At 45.1% G+C, this 25,758-nt stretch overlaps 3 protein-coding genes and 1 long non-coding RNA gene across 6 annotated transcripts; 1 reads left to right on the top strand and 3 right to left on the bottom strand.

Moving 5' to 3' along the window:
- Positions 1-5,490: 5,490 nt before the first annotated feature.
- Positions 5,491-7,985, top strand: LOC130532797 (uncharacterized). 2 transcript variants are annotated; one of them, XR_008952433.1, is made up of 3 exons: positions 5,491-5,857; positions 6,167-7,148; positions 7,221-7,985. It is a non-coding gene; the product is annotated as an uncharacterized LOC130532797 (long non-coding RNA). The 2 variants fall into 2 exon arrangements; XR_008952434.1 differs by having other exon boundaries at positions 5,521-5,857; positions 6,167-6,309; positions 6,842-7,985.
- Positions 7,986-11,158: 3,173 nt separating this feature from the next.
- On the bottom strand, positions 11,159-19,269 carry LOC130532794 (uncharacterized). Of its 2 annotated transcripts, none has more exons than XM_057045650.1 (5): positions 18,525-19,269; positions 12,208-12,263; positions 12,038-12,101; positions 11,856-11,963; positions 11,159-11,633 (listed from the first exon to the last, which is right to left on the bottom strand). In XM_057045650.1, the coding sequence occupies exons 1-5, from the start codon at positions 18,681-18,683 to the stop codon at positions 11,346-11,348; spliced, it is 675 nt and encodes a 224-aa protein (XP_056901630.1). In that variant the 5' UTR covers positions 18,684-19,269; the 3' UTR covers positions 11,159-11,345. The 2 variants fall into 2 exon arrangements, with proteins under 2 accessions (XP_056901630.1, XP_056901629.1); XM_057045649.1 differs by lacking the exon at positions 18,525-19,269 and adding an exon at positions 12,571-13,203.
- On the bottom strand, positions 17,115-18,139 carry LOC130532796 (splicing factor 3A subunit 2-like). Its single transcript, XM_057045652.1, has 3 exons — positions 17,994-18,139; positions 17,812-17,919; positions 17,115-17,589 (listed from the first exon to the last, which is right to left on the bottom strand). Exons 1-3 carry the CDS (start codon positions 18,093-18,095, stop codon positions 17,302-17,304), a joined length of 498 nt encoding a protein of 165 aa, XP_056901632.1. The 5' UTR covers positions 18,096-18,139; the 3' UTR covers positions 17,115-17,301.
- A 3,089-nt stretch (positions 19,270-22,358) lies between the features above and the next one.
- LOC130532795 (splicing factor 3A subunit 2-like) lies at positions 22,359-24,434 on the bottom strand. Its single transcript, XM_057045651.1, has 5 exons — positions 23,771-24,434; positions 23,408-23,463; positions 23,238-23,301; positions 23,056-23,163; positions 22,359-22,833 (listed from the first exon to the last, which is right to left on the bottom strand). Exons 1-5 carry the CDS (start codon positions 23,927-23,929, stop codon positions 22,546-22,548), a joined length of 675 nt encoding a protein of 224 aa, XP_056901631.1. The 5' UTR covers positions 23,930-24,434; the 3' UTR covers positions 22,359-22,545.
- Between the last annotated feature and the right edge of the window lie 1,324 nt (positions 24,435-25,758).

Genomic DNA, 25,758 nt, shown 5'->3' with positions numbered 1-25,758 from the left:
AGTACCTCTCTTCTCTGGAGCAAATGCCTCATAAAACTAAAGAATTCCAATCTTCCACAACCAATAAGGTAACACCTATTACTGCTTTTTATGACCAGTTTGCATCCTCAGTCACAAGAATGTTCCTCTTGATTGTGGGGTTAAAAAACCCAACTTGTCTGTCCTTTTTCTCCTCAGACAACCATAACAGTAAACAATGTAACGCGCTTGCAGCTGTTTGAAGATGGTGGAGCTGACTGCACACTGTTGGCGCTTCACCCCTCCGGTGACCCAACACAAGGTCCGGAACCAGACTTGTGATCCCCCATCAGACGTGAAAGACAAGCAGTAAAGTGTCGTGTTTTACAACTCAGTCTTGGCTGTATACCTGCATGACGAGTGGTGGCCAGTGGATGATGTATTACGAACCACAGTCGAATCCAGAAGTGGTTTGTTATCGGTAACAGAGCGTCTTTACGTCAGTGATTAACAAATTATGCTTCTTATTGTTTAGTAAATTAACTGGCCTGAAATGTGGAGGGGTAAAAGTACAATAGAGGAGCCTGGAGTTAAAGTACACAGCACACAGAAGATAGAAACTGGATCAACTGGAGCCTCAAAACTATGTGAAAGGCAACAGGAACATGTGAATGTAGTCTTTTTTGGTAAATATATGACTTGTGGCAACAGTTGGTCCTCCTAAATCAGTGTTTTTTCCTCTCCAGGTCCAGTCGATTGTGGAGAGGGTGATAGTGTTCCTGCTCAGTCGGGTTGTGAACAGATCTTTGGATGAGAGCATGTGTTTCTCCCTGCACCCCCGCACCGAAAGCTGCAGCCTGTTGTGGAGAGACGGTCAGGCGATCGGCTTCTACACCGTCAAACACAAAGGTGTGATGGTGGGTGTGGGAGGGAAGCGGCAGTTTTACAGTCTTTCACAGAGAAGGTAAGCTCCAGCTATATGTATGGGGCAGACCAGTGCGTAGGGATGGGCGGGGCTTAAAATGTGGATATGCTCTCACCGCCAATGCATTTAGGCTACTGTCCTGATTAGTTGGATCTGCAGAGTATGTACTGGAAGCCAATAAACAAAATTCCTGAACAACATTTAGGGCTTGTTGTTATTGATATGCTCCGTAAGGTATCCCAGAGAGGGCTGCTAAATAAAAACCTGATTATTAAATTCATGTTTCAGCTCCCGTTTTTCTTTTCAGGCAGCCTCTGGGACACCTGGAGTGGTCAGTGCTACTTGCTGCCTGGGTTTGGACACGCCTGGTTCAAAGCCTGACATAAAAGGCACAACATCAAAGACTAAAGCTCTAGTCCTAAACATAAATCCTAATATACTTAAACTATCTACTTGTGTTAGTGAAACAGCATAACAGAATAACATAACAGAAGCTGCTAAAGTGATCTACATTTTAAACATAAAAGTAAGAACAGGAAGACCAATGGAGAAGATACAGGAAGAGAACAAAAAGCTGCTGAGGTCAGTTACGGAGCTTCAGCATTAAGTCAGGCAGCTAAAAGAACAGCTGGCTGAGAAGGACGAGCAGTTGAGCCGGAGCACCAAAAGGTGCCAGATAAGAACAGTGGCTCATATGGACGCCCTGACCCAGCTGAACCAGGCAAGGGCTGATCTCACAGTGAGCCAAGACAAGTGCTCTGATCTGGAGGAGAAGTTGCGCAGTGGAACCAACGACAGCCACCAGAGTCCGGAGCACGGAGACCACGTAGAGCTCTCCAAGAAAGAAGAGGCTCTGAAACTGCAATTCTCAGAAAAAGAACAGCAGATGGAGGCGTGGATGAGGCAGAGGCTCATTGGTGTGCAGGAAGAATTCCAGAGGAAGCTCCTGGAGGAGAGAGAGAAGGACCAGCGTGAGATGCGTGAGAGAGAGGAGAGGCTGAGACAGCAGCTTGAGAGAGGGATGAGGGAAGAGAGGGACGACTGCTTGAAGAAGCAGCTGACCACGGTGATCGAGTCCTGGCAGACCGAAGCTCAGCGGTGGAGAAAACACCAGTCAGAGCTGGAGGAGAAACTCCACGAACAAGAGACCCTGCGCAAACAGCAAGAGGAGGAGAGAAAGCAGGAAACTGAGCGCTTCCAAGAGAACTTCCAGCAGCTTTGGGTAAGCAGCCGCAGATTTGTTTGTCCCGTCACTCCTGGTTTTGGAAGTTTAAATGTGTGGATGTGAAAACTAAAACCAATTCCTCCTTTCATCAGAACTACATTGAAAAGAAGGAGAAAAGAAGAAGAAGAAAGGGGTCTGGAGCAGGATTCTAAAATTTTGGAAAAAGTGAACTCCAACTCTTTTCCTTGCTTCCTGCCCTCAGTAGTTTTCCACTCTACCTGTCAGCCACTCCCACCTCATCAGGCCAACTCCCCTCACCTGTCAGCTCCGCTGCAGCTCATCCCAGACCTGCCTGTCTTCATCCTGCCTCCCTCGCCTGTTCCCCAGGAAACCTGCCTGCTTCCTGTCTCCGACCACGCACTCTGCCTCCGTGGCTCCAGCTATAATCTGCTTCCCCGGCTTCGACTCCTCTGCCTGGCCTCGACTCGTCTGCCGCTCGCCCCTCATCGGTACCTCTGCCTTGCCGCCCGGCTCTGGACCCCTCCCCTCGGCCGTTCCACCAAGAGTAAACCCATTCCCTTCCCCTAATCCTAAACTCAGAGACTCCTTTTGGGCCACTGGTCTGAAGAAGACTGTTTCCTGAAATCACAGGGCTTCATAAATGCAGAAGTTGTCCTGGAAAAAATGTTCTATGGATCTAATGGCTTTTAGTTTTTGGGGATTTTTTTATGCTGAAGTAATTCACAACATAATTGTGGGATGCTAAAAGGAGTTTTTCTATTAATATTGTAATTCAATAATTTCAGACTGCTCAAATTTTTTGCATCCTTAGAAGATGTAGGTGTTCACACCCCCATGTGCATCTGCTTTCATTTATTTTATGCTTTCTGTCATTTTTGTCATTTTGTCATGTTATAATTAAAATACATTGATATTTTATTGTGCTAGCCATTTTACCATTCAATCTGTGCATCCTTTTAAGTCCATCTCCAGCAAAATGAACAATTACCACAGAAATAGGACACACTGAGCTTTTTATAAATGTTGAATAGGTGTAATAAAATTAAGTTAGAGCAACTGAGTGGGACCACAGACGCTTCAACAAGACAGAAAAGTCAGAAAGTGCTTTCAGTTGATGTGTCGTAGGCACATTGGGGGTAGATTTCTGATGACTTAATTGCTGACATAAATATTCAACTAAAAGACTAAATACAATTGGAGAAAAACAACAAAACTAGCATTCCCACTAGGGCTGCTGTTTCATTGGCTGGTTCTACAGAACGCTGTCTTTGATCTGCTCTGATGATGAACGGTTCGGCAGCTTCTCCAGCCATCGAGGGTTGTCAGCAAACCAGGTCTTTCCACAGGCCTTGCAGCAGATTCATGAGAAAAAGATGAAATCCACTGTCCACTGTTCCAACAATTACTTGAGGTCTTCCCACACCTGCAGAAACCACCAGAGGATGAGGACATCTTTAGAGACATGGCAGATTGTAGTTGACTATAGAATAATGTAAAATAACAGCTTATGTATGCACAGTAACTTTGGTAAAGACGTGTTTTTCCATGAAAATTAACATGAACTCCTAATGCCATTCTCATGAGTGAATCAGAAATTTCCTCTGGACATTAAAACACAAACGTTGTTCACCTTCGTAAGCTATATATATATATATATATATATATATATATATATATATATAGAGAGAGAGAGAGAGAGAGAGAGAGAGAGAGAGAGAGAGAGAGAGAGAGAGAGCAGTGTCGCTGAGTCCAAACGGGGAAAAGGCGCCTAGCGGCCTAAAATATTTTTCATCCTTAGTGGTTTAGCACGACCATAGAGAATGAACGGGGAAGAATTGCTGCCCCCCCCCCGTCAGAGTTTTTCCAGAGGGAGCTGGAGGCCATCAAAAAGCGTGTGGAGGAAAAAGCTCGGAGACAGAGACCCGACTCCCAGCCACCTGATCGCCTCTGCAGGTTCTGCCATTTGACTCTTAAACAGGGACCAAACAGCCCACATATACATACAGGGTTCCCTGGAGTGGCAGGTAAATACATTTACTGCCCATCTAAAGTCTATTCTCTATATCGGGACAAGGGGATGGCCCGAGAGATGACTTGGAAAGAGTTTGTGGCCACTCCTTTCTTTGAGGCAGAGAGACGAAGATGGATGGAGGAAAGGACAAAATGAACTACATGCCAGGAATGCATGTTGCACGACTGTACATGGTTATGAAATGTAATGTTGCACTCCTGTACACACTGAGATTTAATGTTGCACTGAGATTTTATGTTGCACTATTGTACATCGTTTTACATTTAATATTCAACTCCTGTACATAGTTTGAGATTTAATGTTTTATGAGTGTGTTTGTGTTTAAATAAAATTGAATTTCCCACTTTGGTCCACACTTTTGTCAACATTTCTGTCTTCAAAAAAAGCCAACTCAAGGCGGCAGAGTCCTGAATTGAAAACAATATCTCAAGAACTCAAGCATCATACTAACAACACTAATATTCCATCTGTCTATCCCCAACTGAATTAACTCCCCACCTATCTCATCAGATTATTTGAAACAGAATAAGCAGATAATGTAGCATTTCCCTGTTCATATCTGCTACTTGCAATTTAGAAAGCGGGATTATGGGGTTACTGGAAATGTCTCTTTATTGTATAGGGACATAGAAAACTTTATTTTGTGGGTGTGTAATTTACCTATTGTATTGATTTGTCCTTAAAGTCTAATGGTGGCCAGCAAGGCTGCTGGACTCGTTCAGCCCCAGAGGTTTCACACACTGGGCCCCTGGGCCCGGGACCCTTGGGCTCCCCCCTGGGCCCTGGACTTATCTCCATACACTGTATAAATAAACTTTGAATTTTCAGGTTCCAGTTCAGATGATGAATACTGAGATGAGATTTGAAACCTATCGTGACCAGATGTTTAACACATCGGTCCTTCACCTCCCGTTTAACAGCTCTCACTCCATGTTGCTGCTGTTGCTGGACGATATGGCAAAACTGGAGAATGCAATTTCTGCCGCTCATGTTACAAAATGACTGAAATGGATGAAATACAGGTGTGGAAAATGGAATTGCATCACATATAAAGAGCCTTAAAAAAGAAACATTTGCCTTGTAGAGTCTCACTTTATTACTCCTTAGAATGTTTCTGAATCAGCTCTAAAAATAAAATAGGTGCCTGAATAGCACAATTTTAATCTGGTTTGATACAACACAACACTGGATGATCTCAGCTGAAGATCCTGGAGCTGGCATATGTATTTACCCACGTATAATGCTGCCTGCTAAAGTATAACCACACAGAGAGGCCTGCATATGTAACCCTGGTTTACAAAGCCTCATACAATAAAAGCATGTTAATAAAAAAAACAGCTAATAAAAAATACATTTTAAGTGATAGACAAATGGATCAAGATGGTTAAAAATCATTAAAATTGTATGTTTCATGATACGGTGTCTAGGTAAGAGTTAAAGCTTTGTAAATTCATTGTGATTCCATTTTGTTTGAAGCGACTTGAAATTTGTGTTTAGACTCTTATTTTGAAGGGCTGTGCTGACGTGGACCAGGTGACTAGCCACAGCCAATCGGGTTGTTTTGGCTTTTCCACTGCACCTGAATTGGAGATGAGCAAACGTTCTTCACAGAGCCGCTGATTGGGATAGAAAAAAAGAGAAAAGAGTGAAAAAAGGAGTCGAACTGGAGTTGTTTTCGTGCTCCGAGGAGGTATCTTTGTTTTTTCCAACTTGTCCGTGATTTGGTGAAGTTATTTTTGATACCAAACGGGACTTGGTGAGTGTAAAAGTTTATTTCATTTAATGTAAGAACTGTTTTCTCATGATTTATGAGTCATTTCGTGGAGATGCAAAGCTAATGTGGGGGTTTATGTTGTTTTATGTTAAAATGGTGAACATACACGGTGGGGAAGATGCTGAGGGGGAGCATGAGCCTGTGGATGGTATTTATTTATTTTTGCCGCTGAGACGGCGAGTGCACTACCTTTTCAAGTGTTTAGTGAACTGGAATGGACTTTTATTTAATTTTAAAGCTACCATATGTATTATTTGAGTTTATATGTATTTTATTTGGTTATTATGGTAGGCCTTTTTAAGAGTGGACCAGAAACAGTCGGAGAGTTGGAATCCGCGTGCGTAGTACAAGATGGCGAGCCACCCATGAAGACCACGATGACCCAGAAACCGTGCATCACGCAGAAGCAAAGCCCCCCTGCTTCATCAGAACTGGTAGGATTTGCCCACATCTCTCTGCAAAAGTGCAGAAGACTCCCATAGACTCTAAATGAAAGGTTCAGGACAACAAAAGGATCTTTTCGTTTAATTAATTTTTTTTTAAAAAAGGGCATTTATTTTTGGAAACAAATTGTTCAGTCTTTTGCTGAATTATTGAGTTTAAATTTTACTATGGTGTTTTTGGTTATTCATCCTTGTGAGTACTTTAAGGGTATTGTTCCAAGTGTAACTGGTTTGTTGGTATAAACAACAAAGTGTGAGAAATGGTTGAAACTTTAAAAAAAAAGAAAAACCCAAAAAGGATTGAAAACTACAAACTTGAACAAAAAGGGAAGAATATTTCATTTCTTTTGAAAGTGATGTCAAAAGCCTGTCAATTGTATGTCAACTGTATATTTGATGTTTTTTCTGTCTGTTTCATTCAAATAATATGCCGGCAATTTAAACTTATTTTCTGGTCTGTGGTTGTTATTATTATTACATTTAATTCATTCACTGCTCCAGTAGTTTGTTGTTTCTGCTTCAGGATTTAGAAGATGGGGGTGCTGCTGTAGTAAGACTGACGACACTGACAGCATGCATGGTTGGATGCAGATCTTAAAGGAGACAGCAGGTGTAAGGAGGAACCTGAGGTTCTTAGGAACCCAACACGTGGTGTCGGGCCCACCCTTGAATCAGATCCCTGTGTGGCGCTGGACAGACGGAGCACAGGCGGAGAGGAAAACACTCCAGTTGGGTCAAAGCCGTCCAAACCGGTCCAGTCAACTCTTGTTGGGCCGTTGTCCGTTGCCTTCATGGTGACTGAGGCGTCAAGTGACCATCAGACGCCGAAGGTAGATCCAAAACCCCAACGCGATGATAAGGGCGGCGAGGAGTTACATGTGTTAACGACGGCTCCTCCTCAGGCCTTCAAAACAACGACCCGCAGCTTCGGCTGCATGTGCAACATTGATGCTGATGAACTTGAGCAAGAGCAGAGCCAGTGTGCAACAGCAGGAGCAACAGATGAGTCCATCCGTGCTGCAAACCAGGTTATTAACCCCTGCTCCTGGACCAGATCCTGGTTCATTCCAAACACCACCTCCTGGACCAGATCCTGGTTCATTCCAAACACCACCTCCTGGACCAGATCCTGGTTCATTCCAAACACCTCCTCCTGGACCAGACGCTCCACCAAACATCTCCCAGCATCTCCAAGTCCCACCACAGTCACTGTGCACTGTTAGTAACAATGCGTAGACGTCTCCTGCTTCTGTGGCTGACAGTTGATCATCTCTGGCCAATCTATGATGTTCAGAGTTCTCTTTTCGTGGTCATTTAAATAGATAAATCTAAATGTACAGGCACCATATGTCCAGCAGGTGGCAGTGTTCGTTTTTATAAAGTAGTTCCAGATTTCCTACCGTGCAGGATACTGCAAACAGAAATGTCTTCAAAAGATCACAGCTTATATGGGTAGAGATTTCCCTCTACTCATCCCTCTCTGTGTCTTACCATCATTGTTCACCTCTGAAACAAGCCTCCAAAATCAATTTGTCACTTTCCTTTATTCTTTCTTTATTTACACAGCACCATTTTACAGGAATATTATTACAATTATTGTGTTAAAGCCATATTTCAATGTACAGCTTTGCATGAAAATATACAAAAATAAAGTTGGATCTGTTATATATCTGCCTCCCTTTGTCTCGCTGTTAGGAAACGGTGCCTGATTTCCTGTTGCGCTTTGCTCGACTTGTGGCTGAAAAGCGGATAAACTCAAAGTGTTTGCTCTGGTCCATGTTGGGGAAGGGAGGGGGGCCTGCGTGGAGCCTCTTGATGAAGTGGACCTCTCTTTGGTTCTGCCTTGTCCTGGAGGCTTTGATGGGCCTCCCTTTCCGACTGAAGGCAACGTACCAGCCTTCATACTTGGCATTCTGCAGAGCTGTGTAATTGTTTTCCAGCACTATCTCTGAGAAGATGCACTCCCTGCTCTGACCGTTGGGCTGGAACACAGAAAGGTTCTCCATTAATCCATTAACTGTCCCATCTGGACCTTACAGACGGGAGACAGCTAAAGACGTGTTTCTGAGCTACAGTAACTAGTGGAGCAGGTAACTGGGCCCCTTTTGAGAACCCCCAAATGTCCCCGTAGCAGCTGTAACGGTACGTTAGTAGTGACGGTACCACCAGCTCAGCTAAAAGGAGGCTACAGGTTCAAACACAGACATGTTTTGGTTCTGAATTTTGATAGTTGATCCCACTCCAAACACTGGTTGCCAGTGAGGATGGATGCAGGTTCCAGGGATCCACAACTGATGACGGGAGTGTTTGCCCTAATGGGAAGTCCCATCAACCAGTGGGGTTAATGACCCAGAGGCGGACTCAAGCAGCTTTCTGGTCACCTCTGTAGAAGGTTTCCACTGCACAAATGTGGCGCAGCAGATCAGGATGGTTTTTCAGAGAAGAACAAAAAATCTATCTGAATGAAGTCTGTCCTGGATCTGCTTCAGGCCCATGTGGACCCCGAGGAAGCTCTGAGACCAGGACAGAACTCAGCACGATGGTTTTATGACTATAGCTTCTTCTGTTGGTCAACAACATCTTGATGAACCATCCTGTACGGGGTCAAAGGTCATGCCTCTGATGTCGTCCCTGACATGAAACAGGTGAACATCAACCCTACTGAAACGTTCAGGTGAGGGGCCTAATGTCAAATGTGCTCTGTGTGTGTGTGTGTGTGTGTAATTATTAGATTGTTATCATTTAAATGCATTTGTATGTTTACCACCAAAGTGCATGAAGAAGAAACAGTGTTTTTCACCTCTCTTGATTTCGTACACTTGTCCAGAGCACCAGATTTACTGTGAGATTGTTATCTGAAACCCTAAAAGCATCTTGGGAGAAGGTGAAAATTCCACATGGATAATGAGCTGATGTGAATAAAGGAAGGAGGTTTGCAGAGGAGCAGCAGAGCGATGGAGGGTGTTTCAGAGTGAACTGCTGCTCGCTCTCCCTTGCAAGGTACCTGTGTTTGTGTCTTTTGTTGATTCACGCAGGGTTTTGCTGGGTTGCTCTGTTTCAACTCGAACATTCAGCCTGGAAGTAACAAATGCTGGATTAACTTTTCAGCATCATGGTGGGTCAGTAGCTTCATGATCTTTGTGATGTTCCTCAGGTGAAAAAAGGCACTTCTAGAGACTATTTTAATGTGTGAGTTGAAGGAGAGATTTTGATCAAAAGTTACTCCTAGATTCCTCACAGAGAGACTAGATGATAATGAGATACCATCTAGAGTGATCATGTGATCTAATCTATCCCTGAGAGGTTCAGGACCAAACACCATGACCTCAGTTTTTCCTGGGTTAAGGAGGAGGAAATTTGAAGACATGCAGGACTTTATGTCTTTAAGACAGGTCTGGAGCTTCACTAACTTCTCTGTCTCCTCTGGTTTCATGGATAAATAAAGCTGAGTGTCATCAGCATAACAATGAAAATGTATCCCATGCTGCCGAATAATGTTCCCTAAGGGAAGCATGTACAAGGTGAAGAGGATTGGTCCAAGTACAGAACCTTGAGGAACTCCATGGCTAACCCTACTGTATGAGGAGGGACCACCATGGACATGAGCAAACTGGTATCTATGAGATAAATATGATCTAAACCAGTCTCGTGCTGTCCCTTTAATCCCAATCACATGTTCCAGTCTATGTAACAGGATGCTGTGATCAACTGTATCAAAAGCAGCACTGAGGTCCAGCAGAACCAGCATAGAAACCAGTCCATGATCGGAAGCTATGAGAAGATCATTAGTAACTTTAAGAAGTGCTGTTTCTGTGCTGTGATGAGCTCTAAAGTCTGACTGAAACATCTCAAACAGGGTGTTCCTCTGCAGGTGCTCCAGTAACTGAGTCACCACCACCTTTTCTCAAGAACGTCGTGCACCAGCTCAGGCTCCTTTCCCAGCAGAGAGGTGACATTCCATGTCCCTAGAGCCAGTTTATGCAGCTGGGGATCAGACCGCCAAGGTCCCTGCCTTTGGCCGCTACCCAACACACAATGCACCTGACCCCCTTGGCCACTCTGGCAGGTGGAGAGCCCACTGGAAGGGGATCCCATGTTGCCTCTTTGGGCTGTGCCCGGCTAGACTCCATGGGCAGAGGTCTGGCCACCAGGCGCTCCCCAACGTGCCCCGCCCCCAGGCCTGGCTCCAGGAGGGGGCCCCGCATCGGGGCAAGGAAAACTTGAGACCAATGTTATTTTTCCTTCATTTTCATTTTCTGACTTGGGCAGAATAATGTAAAATTAAAGGTCAAATGGCTTTTAAACAGATCTGTGATGGCTGAATAAGACTGATGTGGCAGTGACACCAACGTGTGCATCAACTCTTCAGCTAATGCACATTATTTCATTCGTATTATTCATCTTGTTCATTATTGCCTTCGGGAATGAAATCATCCTCGTAAACAAGAGCGTGGTTACGAAAAAAAGCAATAAACCTTATGGATATTCTGCCCCCTGCTGGATGGAAGATGTTATGACAAAAAACAGAAAAACAAAGTGCAAAATACACTTTAGTAGTGTTCAGTCATATTTATGTCTATCAGTAACACACCTGTACCTTGACATTCTGCACACATTCATGTTTAAAATGGTGTTTAAACACTTGTAATGGTTTTAAACACTCATCAAAGTCAGTGTTTTCAGATTCTGTGATTTCACACTGGACAGAATGTGAATGAGGTACATCAACAAATCCTTTTTACTCAAACAGAAGTTCTATATCCAAAGCACTCCTGATTAACTCAAATAAAAGCCTAACAAACTCAGTACCAACATTAGATAAATAAGATGCAAACAGACATATTGCTCAGTGCTTTTTAATAGAAGAAATCAGAATGATAAGCATCAATTATGCAGGTGTGTTTAAAGAAAAACACTGGAATCTAAACAAACCAAAGAAAAAAGTCCCCTAAAGCAGCAATGGAAGAGGTGCAGATTCTGTTCGGCTTCTTTTGTAAAGACAGAAAACAAAAGTCCGTTCACAGCCATTAATATCGCCACTTATTTGGACGGCGAGTCTCTGCTGCTTGGGGCTGTTGTTCTGGGTAGGGTGGGCTAAGATCTGGGTAGGGTGAGCTAAGGTCTGAGTAGGGTGGGCTAAGGTCTGAGAAGGGTGGGCTAAGGTCTGGGTAGGGTGGGCTAAAGTCCGTGTAGGGTGGGCTAAGGTCCGAGTAGGGTGGGCGAAGGTCTGGGTAGGTTGGGCGAAGGTCTGGGGATGGGGCATGCTTACTTGGTGGCATCCGACAGACCTGTGCATATGTCAGTTTGGGGCCGACCTGAAAAGTCAGAGCACAAGGATTTAGTTTCCAACATGAGCATCGTTGCAACAGCTCTGGTAAAACCAGATTAATATTGGCTGACAATTCTGTCACCTCACGGACCCTGAATAACCCGGCTTGCTGGCTTTGAGAAGATTCTGTTCACGCACTTCAGGACCATTAAAATAAAACAAGGTTGCGTCTGACAGTGAGTGTTTATGACATTATTAGTAAATGTACCTTGTTCTCAGTTGCAGGTACTGGTGTTACGGACACATTCACCGCAGAAATAGGAGGGAAGTTGGCCTCCCCGATCTCAGGAAGAGGTGACGGCTTCCTCTCTGCGTCCTATAAAGCAACACTGGGTCATTGTGGAAACTGAGCACAGGGGTGTCCACAAGGCAAAACCAGCAGTTGCTTACCAGCTCCTTTGTCTTGTCTGCTTCCCTCTGTTGGTATCTTCTCCCCACGCTGACGGGTCCTCTCCTGCAGAAAGGAGAAGTCACAACTGCTCTGGTCCCCATAAATCATCTGAATTCCCGAGAAGGGAATTAAAAGCATCTTCACAAACATTAAATGATGGCTAGAATACCTTTGTAGTCTGGGAGCTTTGACACGGGGAGATGCTGACAGTCCGGGCAAAGTTTTCTGGCAACATAAAAGTGAATAATCTGGTCATGAAAACATGATTTCACATAATGAGGCGATGTTCATGGGACTACAGTAATTAATCTGGAACTACTTTTTAAAAACGAACACTGCCACTTGCTGGACATATGGTGCCTGCACATTTAGCTTTATCTATTTAAATGACTCAAAAGGACACAATGTGGAAAATGTTGTCAGGCCAAAGACAACTGATCTCGAACGCTCAACTAGACAGAATTTATCAGGAAATAAAAATTTTCTCCATGTGCAGATGATAGTTAGATGTGTGGATCTGGCTAACACTTACAGGCTGTGGGCAGTCTCTGAGAGCCTTGGAGGGCTGGAGCTCCGACACTGGCCCTGGGATGTCCACACCTCTACCCATCTGGGGGAACTCAGCCTGGGGTGTGCCCTTAGACCACACCATTCCCTTCGTCTCGTCCCCACTGTTGCCCCCTTCAGCCATCACGTGCTGCTCAGGACAGATGGAGTGAATTTTGGATGGAGTGGAAGCATCTCCACAAGCACCAGGGGGCAAAGTTTGAGTGGCAACGTGCTGACGCTCAGGTCTCGGGGGGGCCAGGTCTTCAGGTGCGCTGTCAAAACAAATTGAGACAGAGGGACCATCGCCCTCTTCTCGGCTCGGGATTTTCCGGATGCGTGATTTCGCTGGAAGCCACGAACGTTTGAGCTCCGCATTTTCCTGCCACTCAAACTGGGATTTGGGGAATTTACAGCGTGTTTCTGGACCGTACAATTTTCCTAGATTGTTGAGAGACAAGGTCGTGACTTCGGTGTGATGGGAGGAAACAGTATCCGGTGAGGATTTTGTGGTCACACGCACATCGACCTCACTCGGTAGGGACAATTCAGGAGGTGTTGAAAATAATCCAGGGTCTGGTCCAGGAGGAAGTGTTGGGAATAATCCAGGGTCTGGTCCAGGAGGAGGTGTTGGGAATAATCCAGGGTCTCGTCCAGGAGGAGGTGTTGGGAATAAACCAGGGTCTGGTCCAGGAGGAGATATTGGGAATAAACCAAGGTCTTGTCCAGGAGGAGATATTGGGAATAAACCAAGGTCTAGTCCAGGAGGAGATATTGGGAATAAACCACGGTCTAGTCCAGGAGGAGGTGTTGGGAATAAATCAGGGTCTGGTCCAGGAGGAAGTGTTAGGAATAAATCAGGGTCTGGTCTAGTAGGAAGTGTTTGGAATAAATTGGAGTCTGGTCCAGGAGAAAGTGTTGGGAATAATCCAGGGTCTGGTCTAGTAGGAAGTGTTTGGAATAAATTGGAGTCTGGTCCGGGAGAAAGTGTTGGGAATAATCCAGGGTCTGGTCCTGGAGGAAATGTTAGGAATAAATCAGGGTCTGGTCCTGGAGGAGGTGTTGGGAATAAAACAAGGTCTAGTCCAGGAGGAAGTGTTAGGAATAAATCAGGGTCTGGTCCGAGAGGGGGTGTTGGGAATAAACCAATGTCTAGTCCAGGAGGAGGTGTTGGGAATAATCCAGGGTCTGGTCCAGGAGGAGGTGTTGGGAATAATCCAGGATCTGGTCCAGGAGGAGGTGTTGGGAATAATCCAGGGTCTGGTCCAGGAGGAGGTGTTGGGAATAATCCAGGATCTGGTCCAGGAGGAGGTGTTGGGAATAATCCAGGGTCTGGTCCTGGAGGAGGTGTTGGGAATAAAACAAGGTCTAGTCCAGGAGGAAGTGTTAGGAATAAATCAGGGTCTGGTCCGAGAGGGGGGTTGGGAATAAACCAATGTCTAGTCCAGGAGGAGGTGTTGGGAATAAATCGGGGTCTGGTCCAGGAGGAAGTGTTAGGAATAATCCAGGGTCTGGTCCAGGAGAAAGTGTTTGGAATAAATCAGGGTCTGGTCCAGAAGGAAGTGTTAGGAATAATCTAGGGTCTGGTCTAGGAGGAAGTGTTATGAATAAATCAGGGTCTGGTCCAGGAGAAAGTGTTTGGAATAAATCAGGGTCTGGTCCAGAAGGAGGTGTTAGGAGTAAATCGGGGTCTGGTCCAGGAGGAAGTGTTGGAAATAAATCAGGGTCTGGTCCAGGAAGAAGTGTTCGGAATAAATCAGGGTCTGGTCTAGGAGAAAGTGTTAGCAATAAATCAGGGTCTGCTCTAAAAGAAAGTGTTAGGAATAAATCAGGGTCTGGTCCAGGAAGAAGTGTTCGGAATAAATCAGGGTCTGGTCTAGGAGAAAGTGTTAGGAATAAATCAGGGTCTGGTCTAGGAGAAAGTGTTAGGAATAAATCAGGGTCTGGACCAGGAGCACGTTTTTGGAATAATCCAGGCTCTGATCCAGGAGGAGGTGTTAATAACCTGGTTTGCAGCACAGTGGATGGACCAGGCTCATCTGTTGCCCACTGGTTCTGCTCCTGCTCAAGGTCATCAGCATCAATGGGACGGATGCTGTAGAAGCTGTTTGACCCATCTGGAGTTTTTCCTCTCCGCCTGTGCTCCGTCTGTCCAGCGCCACACAGGGATCCGATTCAAGGGTGGGCCCGACACCACGTGTTGGGTTCCTAAGAACCTCAGGTTCCTCCTTACACCTGCTGTCTCCTGTAAGCTCTGCATCCAAGCATCCATGCTGGGTTCCTGCGGTGGTGTGCTGCCTGTGCTCCACCGTCTTCGTGATCCGTCTAGGGTAGGGCGGGAAGTCTGACAGACTGCTGTCACTGTCGCTGTCGCTCCACTCCTCAGTCTTACTACAGCAGCACCCCATCTTCTGAAGCCTGAAGCAGAAACAACAAAAAAGCCACTGCCATGACCACACACACTCACAGTCATTAACAGATCTGTTAATTGAAAACATTTAGACTTTGGTAGAGCTGCCAGCAGAGCTCAACTTGATCCCAACCATCAACTCCCAGTTACTGACCTTTGGACCTTTAACAAGCGTGCACGTCAGTACGAAGCTTGTCGCTCTTGGAGGGTGATTCTTGGTGGGAGGGTCAAAGAATGAGGCGGCAGATCTGATTCTGGATCAAAAATCTGCAGTTGGAGAGAGATGAGTTGTCTTGGTGTAGTTATGGTTTCAGCTTAACCTTTAACGATTAATGTCTGTAGGTGTAGCAGCAACACTTGAATATAATGAGTTTTTTGGTTTCAATTAAAGCCATTTCTGATCAAAGCTCAATGGCTTTCAGTTAAAGTCACCTGTTGTGACTCACAACCCAAAATGGCCTTTTATCTGTTATCTGTCTCCAAGCATTCAAATTAACAGTCAAAAAATGACTTCAGTTCCACAATAGTTTCTTTTCCCTCTCAAAATCACAGATAAAGTTCTAACTTTAGACAGGAACAGAAAGAACAGCTGAATTAACTCCCCACCTATCTCATCAGATTATTTGTAACAGAATAAGCAGATAACGTAGCATTTCCCTGTTCATATCTGCTACTTCCAATTTAGAATTTGTCAATAAAACTATGCTATGACACAAACTACAGTTTAATAGATGCTGTGCTCCTAAAAAGAGCAGCATTTGTGGCTCATAAACCTCACAGACACTGCTATGCTCTTTCAACATTATTATGATGGTGACTTTTTCAATCAAATATCTTCTATTTGATAATTGCCCAAACCGGGATTTGAACCCTCTGGGGTCTTCAGGAGGTTTCAATCAGGTTGTCTGTTACAGCAATTGTCGACTGGCCCGCACGGCCCGGGATCGATTCTGGCCATGGCACATTGCTTTTAACTTGATTTCATTTATCGGAGTTGAATCTTGTTTGATTTTTTTTTAAGACGTTTCACCTCCACTGGGTCAGCAGAGGCCCCCAGTGTTCCTGATAAATATCCAGCCAGATGTTATTCACTTCTTAAGTACTTCTAACATTGAGATTTAATGTTGCACTATTGTACATCGTTTTAGATTTAATATTTAACCCTGTACATAGTTTGGGATTTAATGTTGCACTATGTATATATAGTTTGAGATTTAATGTTTTACAAGTGTCTTTGTGTTTGTTGTGTGTGTGTGTGTGTGTGTGTGTGTGTGTGTGTGTGTGTGTGTGTGTGTGTGTGTGTGTTTGTGTTTAAATAAAATTGAATTTCCCACTTTGGTCCACACTGTTGTCAACATTTCTGTCTTCGCAAAAGCCAACTCAAGGCGGCAGAGTCCTGAATTGAAAACCATATCTCAAGAACTCAAGCATCATACTAACAACACTAATATTCCATCTGTCTATCCCCAACTGAATTAACTCCACACCTATCTCATCAGATTATTTGTAACAGAATAAGCAGATAATGTAGCATTTCCCTGTTCATATCTGCTACTTGCAATTTAGAAAGCGGGATTATGGGGTTACTGGAAATGTCTCTTTATTGTATAGGGACATAGAAAACTTATTTTGTGGGTGTGTAATTTACTATTGTATTGATTTGTCCTTAAAGTCTAATGGTGGCCAGCAAGGCTGCTGGACTCGTTCAGCCCCAGAGGTTTCACACACTGAGCCCCTGGGCCCGAGACCCCTGAGCTCCCCCCTGGGCCCTGGACTTATCTCCATACACTGTATAAATAAACTTTGAATTTTCAGGTTCCAGTTCAGATGATGAATACTGAGATGAGATTTGAAACCTATCAGTAACACACCTGTACCTGGACATGCTGCACACATTCATGTTTAAAATGGGTTTTAAACACTTGTAATGGTTTTAAACACTCATCAAAGTCAGTGTTTTCAGATTCTGTGATTTCACACTGGACAGAATGTGAATGAGGTACATCAACAAATCCTCTTTACTCAAACAGAAGTTCTATATCCAAAGCACTCCTGATTAACTCAAATAAAAGCCTAACAAACTCAGTACCAACATTAGATAAATAAGATGCAAACAGACATATTGCTCAGTGCTTTTTAATAGAAGAAATCAGAATGATAAGCATCAATTATGCAGGTGTGTTTAAAGAAAAACACTGGAATCTAAACAAACTAAAGAAAAAAGTCCCCTAAAGCAGCAATGGAAGAGGTGCAGATTCTGTTCGGCTTCTTTTGTAAAGACAGAAAACAAAAGTCCGTTCACAGCCATTAATATCGCCACTTATTTGGACGGCGAGTCTCTGCTGGTTGGGGCTGTTGTTCTGGGTAGGGTGGGCTAAGGTCTGGGTAGGGTGAGCGAAGGTCTGAGTAGGGTGGGCTAAGGTCTGAGAAGGGTGGGCTAAGGTCTGGGTAGGGTGGGCTAAAGTCCGTGTAGGGTGGGCTAAGGTCCGAGTAGGGTGGGCGAAGGTCTGGGTAGGGTGGGCGAAGGTCTGGGGATGGGGCATGCTTACTTGGTGGCATCCGACAGACCTGTGCATATGTCAGTTTGGGGCCCACCTGAAAAGTCAGAGCACAAGGATTTAGTTTCCAACATGAGCATCGCTGCAACAGCTCTGGTAAAACCAGATTAATATTGGCTGACAATTCTGTGACCTCACGGACCCTGAATAACCCGGCTTGCTGGCTTTGAGAAGATTCTGTTCACGCACTTCAGGACCATTAAAATAAAACAAGGTTGCGTCTGACAGTGAGTGTTTATGACATTATTAGTAAATGTACCTTGTTCTCAGTTGCAGGTACTGTTGCTGTGGAAACATTCACCACAGAAAAAGGAGGGAAGTTGGCCTCCTCGATCTCAGGAAGAGGTGACGGCTTCCTCTCTGCGTCCTATAAAGCAACACTGGGTCAATGTGGAAACTGAGCACAGGTGTGTCCACAAGGCAAAACCAGCAGTTGCTTACCAGCTCCTTTGTCTTGTCTGCTTCCCTCTGTTGGTATCTTCTCCCCACACTGACGGGTCCTCTCCTGCAGAAAGGAGAAGTCACAACTGCTCTGGTCCCCATAAATCATCTGAATTCCCGAGAAGGGAATTAAAAGCATCTTCACAAACATTAAATGATGGCTAGAATACTTTGTAGTCTGGGAGCTTTGACACGGGGAGATGCTGACAGTCTGGGCAAAGTTTTCTGGCAACATAAAAGTGAATAATCTGGTCATGAAAACATGATTTCACATAATGAGGCGATGTTCATGGGACTACAGTAATTAATCTGGAACTACTTCTTAAAAACGAACACTGCCACTTGCTGGACATATGGTGTCTGCACATTTAGCTTTATCTATTTAAATGACTCAAAAGGACACAATGTGGAAAATGTTGTCAGGCCAAAGACAACTGATCTCCAACGCTCAACGAGACAGAATTTATCAGAAATAAAAATTTTCTCCATGTGCAGATGATCGTTAGATGTGTGGATCTGGCTAACACTTACAGGCTGTGGGCAGTCTCTGGGAGCCTTGGAGGGCTGGAGCTCCGACACTGGCCCTGGGATGTCCACACCTCTACCCGTCTGGGGGAACTCAGCCTGGGGTGTGCCCTTAGACCACACCATTCCCTTCGTCTCGTCTCCACTGTTGCCCCCTTCAGCCATCACGTGCTGCTCAGGACAGATGGAGTGAATTTTGGATGGAGTGGGAGCATCTCCACAAGCACCAGGGGGCAACGTTTGAGTGGCAACGTGCTGACGCTCAGGTCTCGGGGGGGCCAGGTCTTCAGGTGCGCTGTCAAAACAAATTGAGACACAGGGACCATCGCCCTCTTCTCGGCTCGGGATTTTCCGGATGCGTGAATTCGCTGGAAGCCACGAACGTTTGAGCTCCGCATTTTCCTGCCACTCAAACTGGGATTTGGGGGATCTACGGCGAGTTTCTGGACCGTACAATTTTCCTGGATTGTTGAGAGACGAGGTCGTGACTTCGGTGTGATGGGATGGAGGAAACAGTATCCGATGAGGATTTTGTGGTCACACGCACATCGACCTCACTCGGTAGGGACAATTCAGGAGGTGTTGAGAATAATCCAGGGTCTGGTCCAGGAGGAGGTGTTGGGAATAATCCAGGATCTGGTCCAGGAGGAGGTGTTTGGAATAATCCAGGGTCTGGTCCAGGAGGAGGTGTTGGGAATAATCCAGGATCTGGTCCAGGAGGAGGTGTTGGGAATAAACCAGGGTCTGGTCCAGGAGGAGATATTGGGAATAAACCAAGGTCTTGTCCAGGAGGAGATATTGGGAATAAACCACGGTCTAGTCCAGGAGGAGGTGTTGGGAATAAATCAGGGTCTGGTCCAGGAGGAAGTGTTAGGAATAAATCAGGGTCTGGTCTAGTAGGAAGTGTTTGGAATAAATTGGAGTCTGGTCCAGGAGAAAGTGTTGGGAATAATCCAGAGTCTGGTCTAGGAGGAAGTGTTAGAAAGAAATCAGGGTCTGGTCCAGGAAGAAGTGTTCGGAATAAATCAGGGTCTGGTCTAGGAGAAAGTGTTAGCAATAAATCAGGGTCTGCTCTAGGAGAAAGTGTTAGGAATAAATCAGGGTCTGGTCCAGGAAGAAGTGTTCGGAATAAATCAGGGTCTGGTCTAGGAGAAAGTGTTAGGAATAAATCAGGGTCTGGTCCAGGAAGAAGTGTTCGGAATAAATCAGGGTCTGGTCTAGGAGAAAGTGTTAGGAAAAAACCAGGGTCTGGACCAGGAGCACGTTTTTGGATTAATCCAGGCTCTGATCCAGGAGGAGATGTTAATAACCTGGTTTGCAGCACAGTGGATGGACCAGGCTCATCTGTTGCCCACTGGCTCTACTCCTGCTCAAGGTCATCAGCATCAATGGGACGGATGCTGTAGAAGCTGTTTGACCCATCTGGAGTGTTTTCCTCTCCGCCTGTGCTCCGTCTGTCCAGCGCCACACAGGGATCCGATTCAAGGGTGGGCCCGACACCACGTGTTGGGTTCCTAAGAACCTCAGGTTCCTTCTTACACCTGCTGTCTCCTGTAAGCTCTGCATCCAAGCATGCTTGCTGGGTTCCTGCGGTGGTGTGCTGCCTGTGCTCCACCGTCTTCGTGATCTGTCTAGGGTAGGGCGGGAAGTCTGACAGACTGCTGTCACTGTCGCTGTCGCTCCACTCCTCAGTCTTACTACAGCTGCACCCCATCTTCTGAAGTCTGAAGCAGAAACAACAAAAAAGCCACTGCCATGACCACACACACTCACAGTCATTAACAGATCTGTTAATTGAAAACATTTAGACTTTGGTAGAGCTGCCAGCAGAGCTCAACTTGATCCCAACCATCAACTCCCAGTCACTTACCTTTGGACCTTTAACAAGCGTGCACGTCAGTACGAAGCTTGTCGCTCTTGGAGGGTGATTCTCGGTGGGAGGGTCAAGGAATGAGGCGGCAGATCTGATTCTGGATCAAAAATCTGCAGTTGGAGAGAGATGAGTTGTCTTGGTGTAGTTATGGTTTCAGCTTAACCTTTAACCATTAATGTCTGTAGGTGTAGCAGCAACACTTGAATATAAGGAGTTTTTTGGTTTCAATTAAAGCCATTTCTGATCAAAGCTCAATGGCTTTGAGTTAAAGTCACCTGTTGTGACTCACAACCCAAAATGGCCTTTTATCTGTTATCTGTCTCCAAGCATTCAAATTAACAGTCAGAAAATGACTTCAGTTCCACAATAGTTTCTTTTCCCTCTCAAAATCACAGATAAAGTTCTAACTTTAGACAGGAACAGAAAGAACAGCTGAATTAACTCCCCACCTATCTCATCAGATTATTTGTAACAGAATAAGCAGATAACGTAGCATTTCCCTGTTCATATCTGCTACTTGCAATTTAGAATTTGTCAATAAAACTATGCTATGACACAAACTACAGTTTAATAGACTGCTGTGCTCCTAAAAAGAGCAGCATTTGTGGCTCATAAACCTCACAGACACTGCTATGCTCTTTCAACATTATTATGATGGTGACTTTTTCAATCAAATATCTTCTATTTGATAATTGCCCAAACCGGGATTTGAACCCTCTGGGGTCTTCAGGAGGTTTCAATCAGGTTGTCTGTTACAGCAATTGTCGACTGGCCCGCACCGGCTCGGAATTGAGTCCCGGCCATGGCACATTGCTTTTAACTTGATTTCATTTATCGGAGTTGAATCTTGTTTGATTTTTTTTTAAGACGTTTCACCTCCACTGGGTCAGCAGAGGCCCCCAGTGTTCCTGATAAATATCCAGCCAGATGTTATTCACTTCTTAAGTACTTCTAACATTGAGATTTAATGTTGCACTATTGTACATCGTTTTAGATTTAATATTTAACTCCTGTACATAGTTTGGGATTTAATGTTGCACTATGTATATATAGTTTGAGATTTAATGTTTTACAAGTGTCTTTGTGTTTGTTGTGTGTGTGTGTGTGTGTGTGTGTGTGTGTGTGTGTGTGTGTGTGTGTGTGTGTGTGTGTTTGTGTTTAAATAAAATTGAATTTCCCACTTTGGTCCACACTGTTGTCAACATTTCTGTCTTCGCAAAAGCCAACTCAAGGCGGCAGAGTCCTGAATTGAAAACCATATCTCAAGAACTCAAGTATCATGCTAACAACACTAATATTCCATCTGTCTATCCCCAACTGAATTAACTCCCCACCTATCTCATCAGATTATTTGAAACAGAATAAGCAGAACGTAGCATTTCCCTGTTTATATCTGCTACTTGCAATTTAGAAAGCGGGATTATGGGGTTACTGGAAATGTCTCTTTATTGTATAGGGACATAGAAAACTTTATTTTGTGGGTGTGTAATTTACCTATTGTATTGATTTGTCCTTAAAGTCTAATGGTGGCCAGCAAGGCTGCTGGACTCGTTCAGCCCCAGAGGTTTCACACACTGAGCCCCTGGGCCCGAGACCCCTGAGCTCCCCCCTGGGCCCTGGACTTATCTCCATACACTGTATAAATAAACTTTGAATTTTCAGGTTCCAGTTCAGATGATGAATACTGAGACGAGATTTGAAACCTATCAGTAACACACCTGTACCTGGACATTCTGCACACATTCATGTTTAAAATGGTGTTTAAACACTTGTAATGGTTTTAAACACTCATCAAAGTCAGTGTTTTCAGATTCTGTGATTTCACACTGGACAGAATGTGAATGAGGTACATCAACAAATCCTTTTTACTCAAACAGAAGTTCTATATCCAAAGCACTCCTGATTAACTCAAATAAAAGCCTAACAAACTCAGTACCAACATTAGATAAATAAGATGCAAAGAGACATATTGCTCAGTGCTTTTTAATAGAAGAAATCAGAATGATAAGCATCAATTATGCAGGTGTGTTTAAAGAAAAACACTGGAATCTAAACAAACTAAAGAAAAAAGTCCCCTAAAGCAGCAATGGAAGAGGTGCAGATTCTGTTCGGCTTCTTTTGTAAAGACAGAAAACAAAAGTCCGTTCACAGCCATTAATATCGCCACTTATTTGGACGGCGAGTCTCTGCTGGTTGGGGCTGTTGTTCTGGGTAGGGTGGGCTAAGATCTGGGTAGGGTGAGCTAAGGTCTGAGTAGGGTGGGCTAAGGTATGAGAAGGGTGGGCTAAGATCTGGGTAGGGTGGGCTAAAGTCTGAGAAGGGTGGGCTAAGGTCCGGGTAGGGTGGGCGAAGGTCTGGGTAGGTTGGGCGAAGGTCTGGGGATGGGGCATGCTTACTTGGTGGCATCCGACAGACCTGTGCATATGTCAGTTTGGGGCCGACCTGAAAAGTCAGAGCACAAGGATTTAGTTTCCAACATGAGCATCGCTGCAACAGCTCTGGTAAAACCAGATTAATATTGGCTGACAATTCTGTCACCTCACGGACCCTGAATAACCCAGCTTGCTGGCTTTGAGAAGATTCTGTTCACGCACTTCAGGACCATTAAAATAAAACAAGGTTGCGTCTGACAGTGAGTGTTTATGACATTATTAGTAAATGTACCTTGTTCTCAGTTGCAGGTACTGGTGTTACGGACACATTCACCGCAGAAATAGGAGGGAAGTTGGCCTCCTCGATCTCAGGAAGAGGTGACGGCTTCCTCTCTGCGTCCTATAAAGCAGCACTGGGTCAATGTGGAAACTGAGCACAGGTGTGTCCACAAGGCAAAACCAGCAGTTGCTTACCAGCTCCTTTGTCTTGTCTGCTTCCCTCTGTTGGTATCTTCTCCCCATGCTGACGGGTCCTCTCCTGCAGAAAGGAGAAGTCACAACTGCTCTGGTCCCCATAAATCATCTGAATTCCCGAGAAGGGAATTAAAAGCATCTTCACAAACATTAAATGATGGCTAGAATACCTTTGTAGTCTGGGAGGTTTGACACGGGGAGGCGCTGACAGTCTGGGCAAAGTTTTCTGGCAACATAAAAGTGAATAATCTGGTCATGAAAACATGATTTCACATAGTGAAGCGATGTTCATGGGACTACTGTAATAAATCTGGAACTACTTTTTAAAAACGAACACTGCCACTTGCTGGACATATGGTGCCTGCACATTTAGCTTTATCTATTTAAATGACTCAAAAGGACACAATGTGGAAAATGTTGTCAGGCCAAAGACAACTGATCTCTAACGCTCAACGAGACAGAATTTATCAGGAAATAAAAATTTTCTCCATGTGCAGATGATCGTTAGATGTGTGGATCTGGCTAACACTTACAGGCTGTGGGCAGTCTCTGAGAGCCTTGGAGGGCTGGAGCTCCGACACTGGCCCTGGGATGTCCACACCTCTACCCATCTGGGGGAACTCAGCCTGGGGTGTGCCCTTAGACCACACCATTCCCTTCGTCTCGTCCCCACTGTTGCCCCCTTCAGCCATCACGTGCTGCTCAGGACAGATGGAGTGAATTTTGGATGGAGTGGAAGCATCTCCACAAGCACCAGGGGGCAAAGTTTGAGTGGCAACGTGCTGACGCTCAGGTCTCGGGGGGGCCAGGTCTTCAGGTGCGCTGTCAAAACAAATTGAGACGGAGGGACCATCGCCCTCTTCTCGGCTCGGGATTTTCCGGATGCGTGAATTCGCTGGAAGCCACGAACGTTTGAGCTCCGCATTTTCCTGCCACTCAAACTGGGATTTGGGGAATTTACAGCGTGTTTCTGGACCGTACAATTTTCCTAGATTGTTGAGAGACGAGGTCGTGACTTCGGTGTGATGGGAGGAAACAGTATCCGGTGAGGATTTTGTGGTCACACGCACATCGACCTCACTCGGTAGGGACAATTCAGGAGGTGTTGAAAATAATCCAGGGTCTGGTCCAGGAGGAGGTGTTGGGAATAATCCAGGATCTGGTCCAGGAGGAGGTGTTGGGAATAATCCAGGGTCTGATCCAGGAGGAGGTGTTGGGAATAATCCAGGATCTGGTCCAGGAGGAGGTGTTGGGAATAATCCAGGGTCTGGTCCAGGAGGAGGTTTGGGAATAATCCAGGATCTGGTCCAGGAGGAGGTGTTGGGAATAATCCAGGGTCTGGTCCAGGAGGAGTGTTGGGAATAATCCAGGGTCTGGTCCAGGAGGAGATATTGGGAATAAACCAAGGTCTTGTCCAGGAGGAGTATTGGGAATAAACCAAGGTCTAGTCCAGGAGGAGATATTGGGAATAAACCACGGTCTAGTCCAGGAGGAGGTGTTGGGAATAAATCAGGGTCTGGTCCAGGAGGAAGTGTTAGGAATAAATCAGGGTCTGGTCTAGTAGGAAGTGTTTGGAATAAATTGGAGTCTGGTCCAGGAGAATGTTGGGAATAATCCAGGGTCTGGTCTAGTAGGAAGTGTTTGGAATAAATCGGAGTCTGGTCCAGGAGAAAGTGTTGGGAATAATCCAGGGTCTGGTCCTGGAGGAAATGTTAGGAATAAATCAGGGTCTGGTCCTGGAGGAGGTGTTGGGAATAAAACAAGGTCTAGTCCAGGAGAAGGTGTTGGGAATAAATCAGGGTCTGGTCCGAGAGGGGGTGTTGGGAATAACAATGTCTAGTCCAGGAGGAGTGTTGGAATAAATCGGGGTCTGGTCCAGGAGGAAGTGTTAGGAATAATCCAGGGTCTGGTCCAGGAGAAAGTGTTTGGAATAAATCAGGGTCTGGTCCAGAAGGAAGTGTTAGGAATAATCTAGGGTCTGGTCTAGGAGGAAGTGTTATGAATAAATCAGGGTCTGGTCCAGGAAGAAGTGTTCGGAATAAATCAGGGTCTGGTCTAGGAGAAAGTGTTAGCAATAAATCAGGGTCTGGTCTAGGAGAAAGTGTTAGCAATAAATCAGGGTCTGGTCCAGGAGGAAGTGTTAGAAATAAATCAGGGTCTGGTCTAGGAGAAAGTGTTAGGAATAAATCAGGGTCTGGACCAGGAGCACGTTTTTGGAATAATCCAGGCTCTGATCCAGGAGGAGGTGTTAATAACCTGGTTTGCAGCACAGTGGATGGACCAGGCTCATCTGTTGCCCACTGGTTCTGCTCCTGCTCAAGGTCATCAGCATCAATGGGACGGATGCTGTAGAAGCTGTTTGACCCATCTGGAGTGTTTTCCTCTCCGCCTGTGCTCAGTCTGTCCAGCGCCACACAGGGATCTGATTCAAGGGTGGGCCCGACACCACGTGTTGGGTTCCTAAGAACCTCAGGTTCCTCCTTACACCTGCTGTCTCCTGTAAGCTCAGCATCCAAGCATG

The sequence above is a fragment of the Takifugu flavidus genome, chromosome 10 (assembly GCF_003711565.1).
Source record: "Takifugu flavidus isolate HTHZ2018 chromosome 10, ASM371156v2, whole genome shotgun sequence".
NCBI lineage: Eukaryota > Metazoa > Chordata > Actinopteri > Tetraodontiformes > Tetraodontidae > Takifugu > Takifugu flavidus.
The sequence above is the reverse complement of the archived record's forward strand: the minus strand, read 5'-3'. Positions and strand labels throughout refer to the sequence as shown.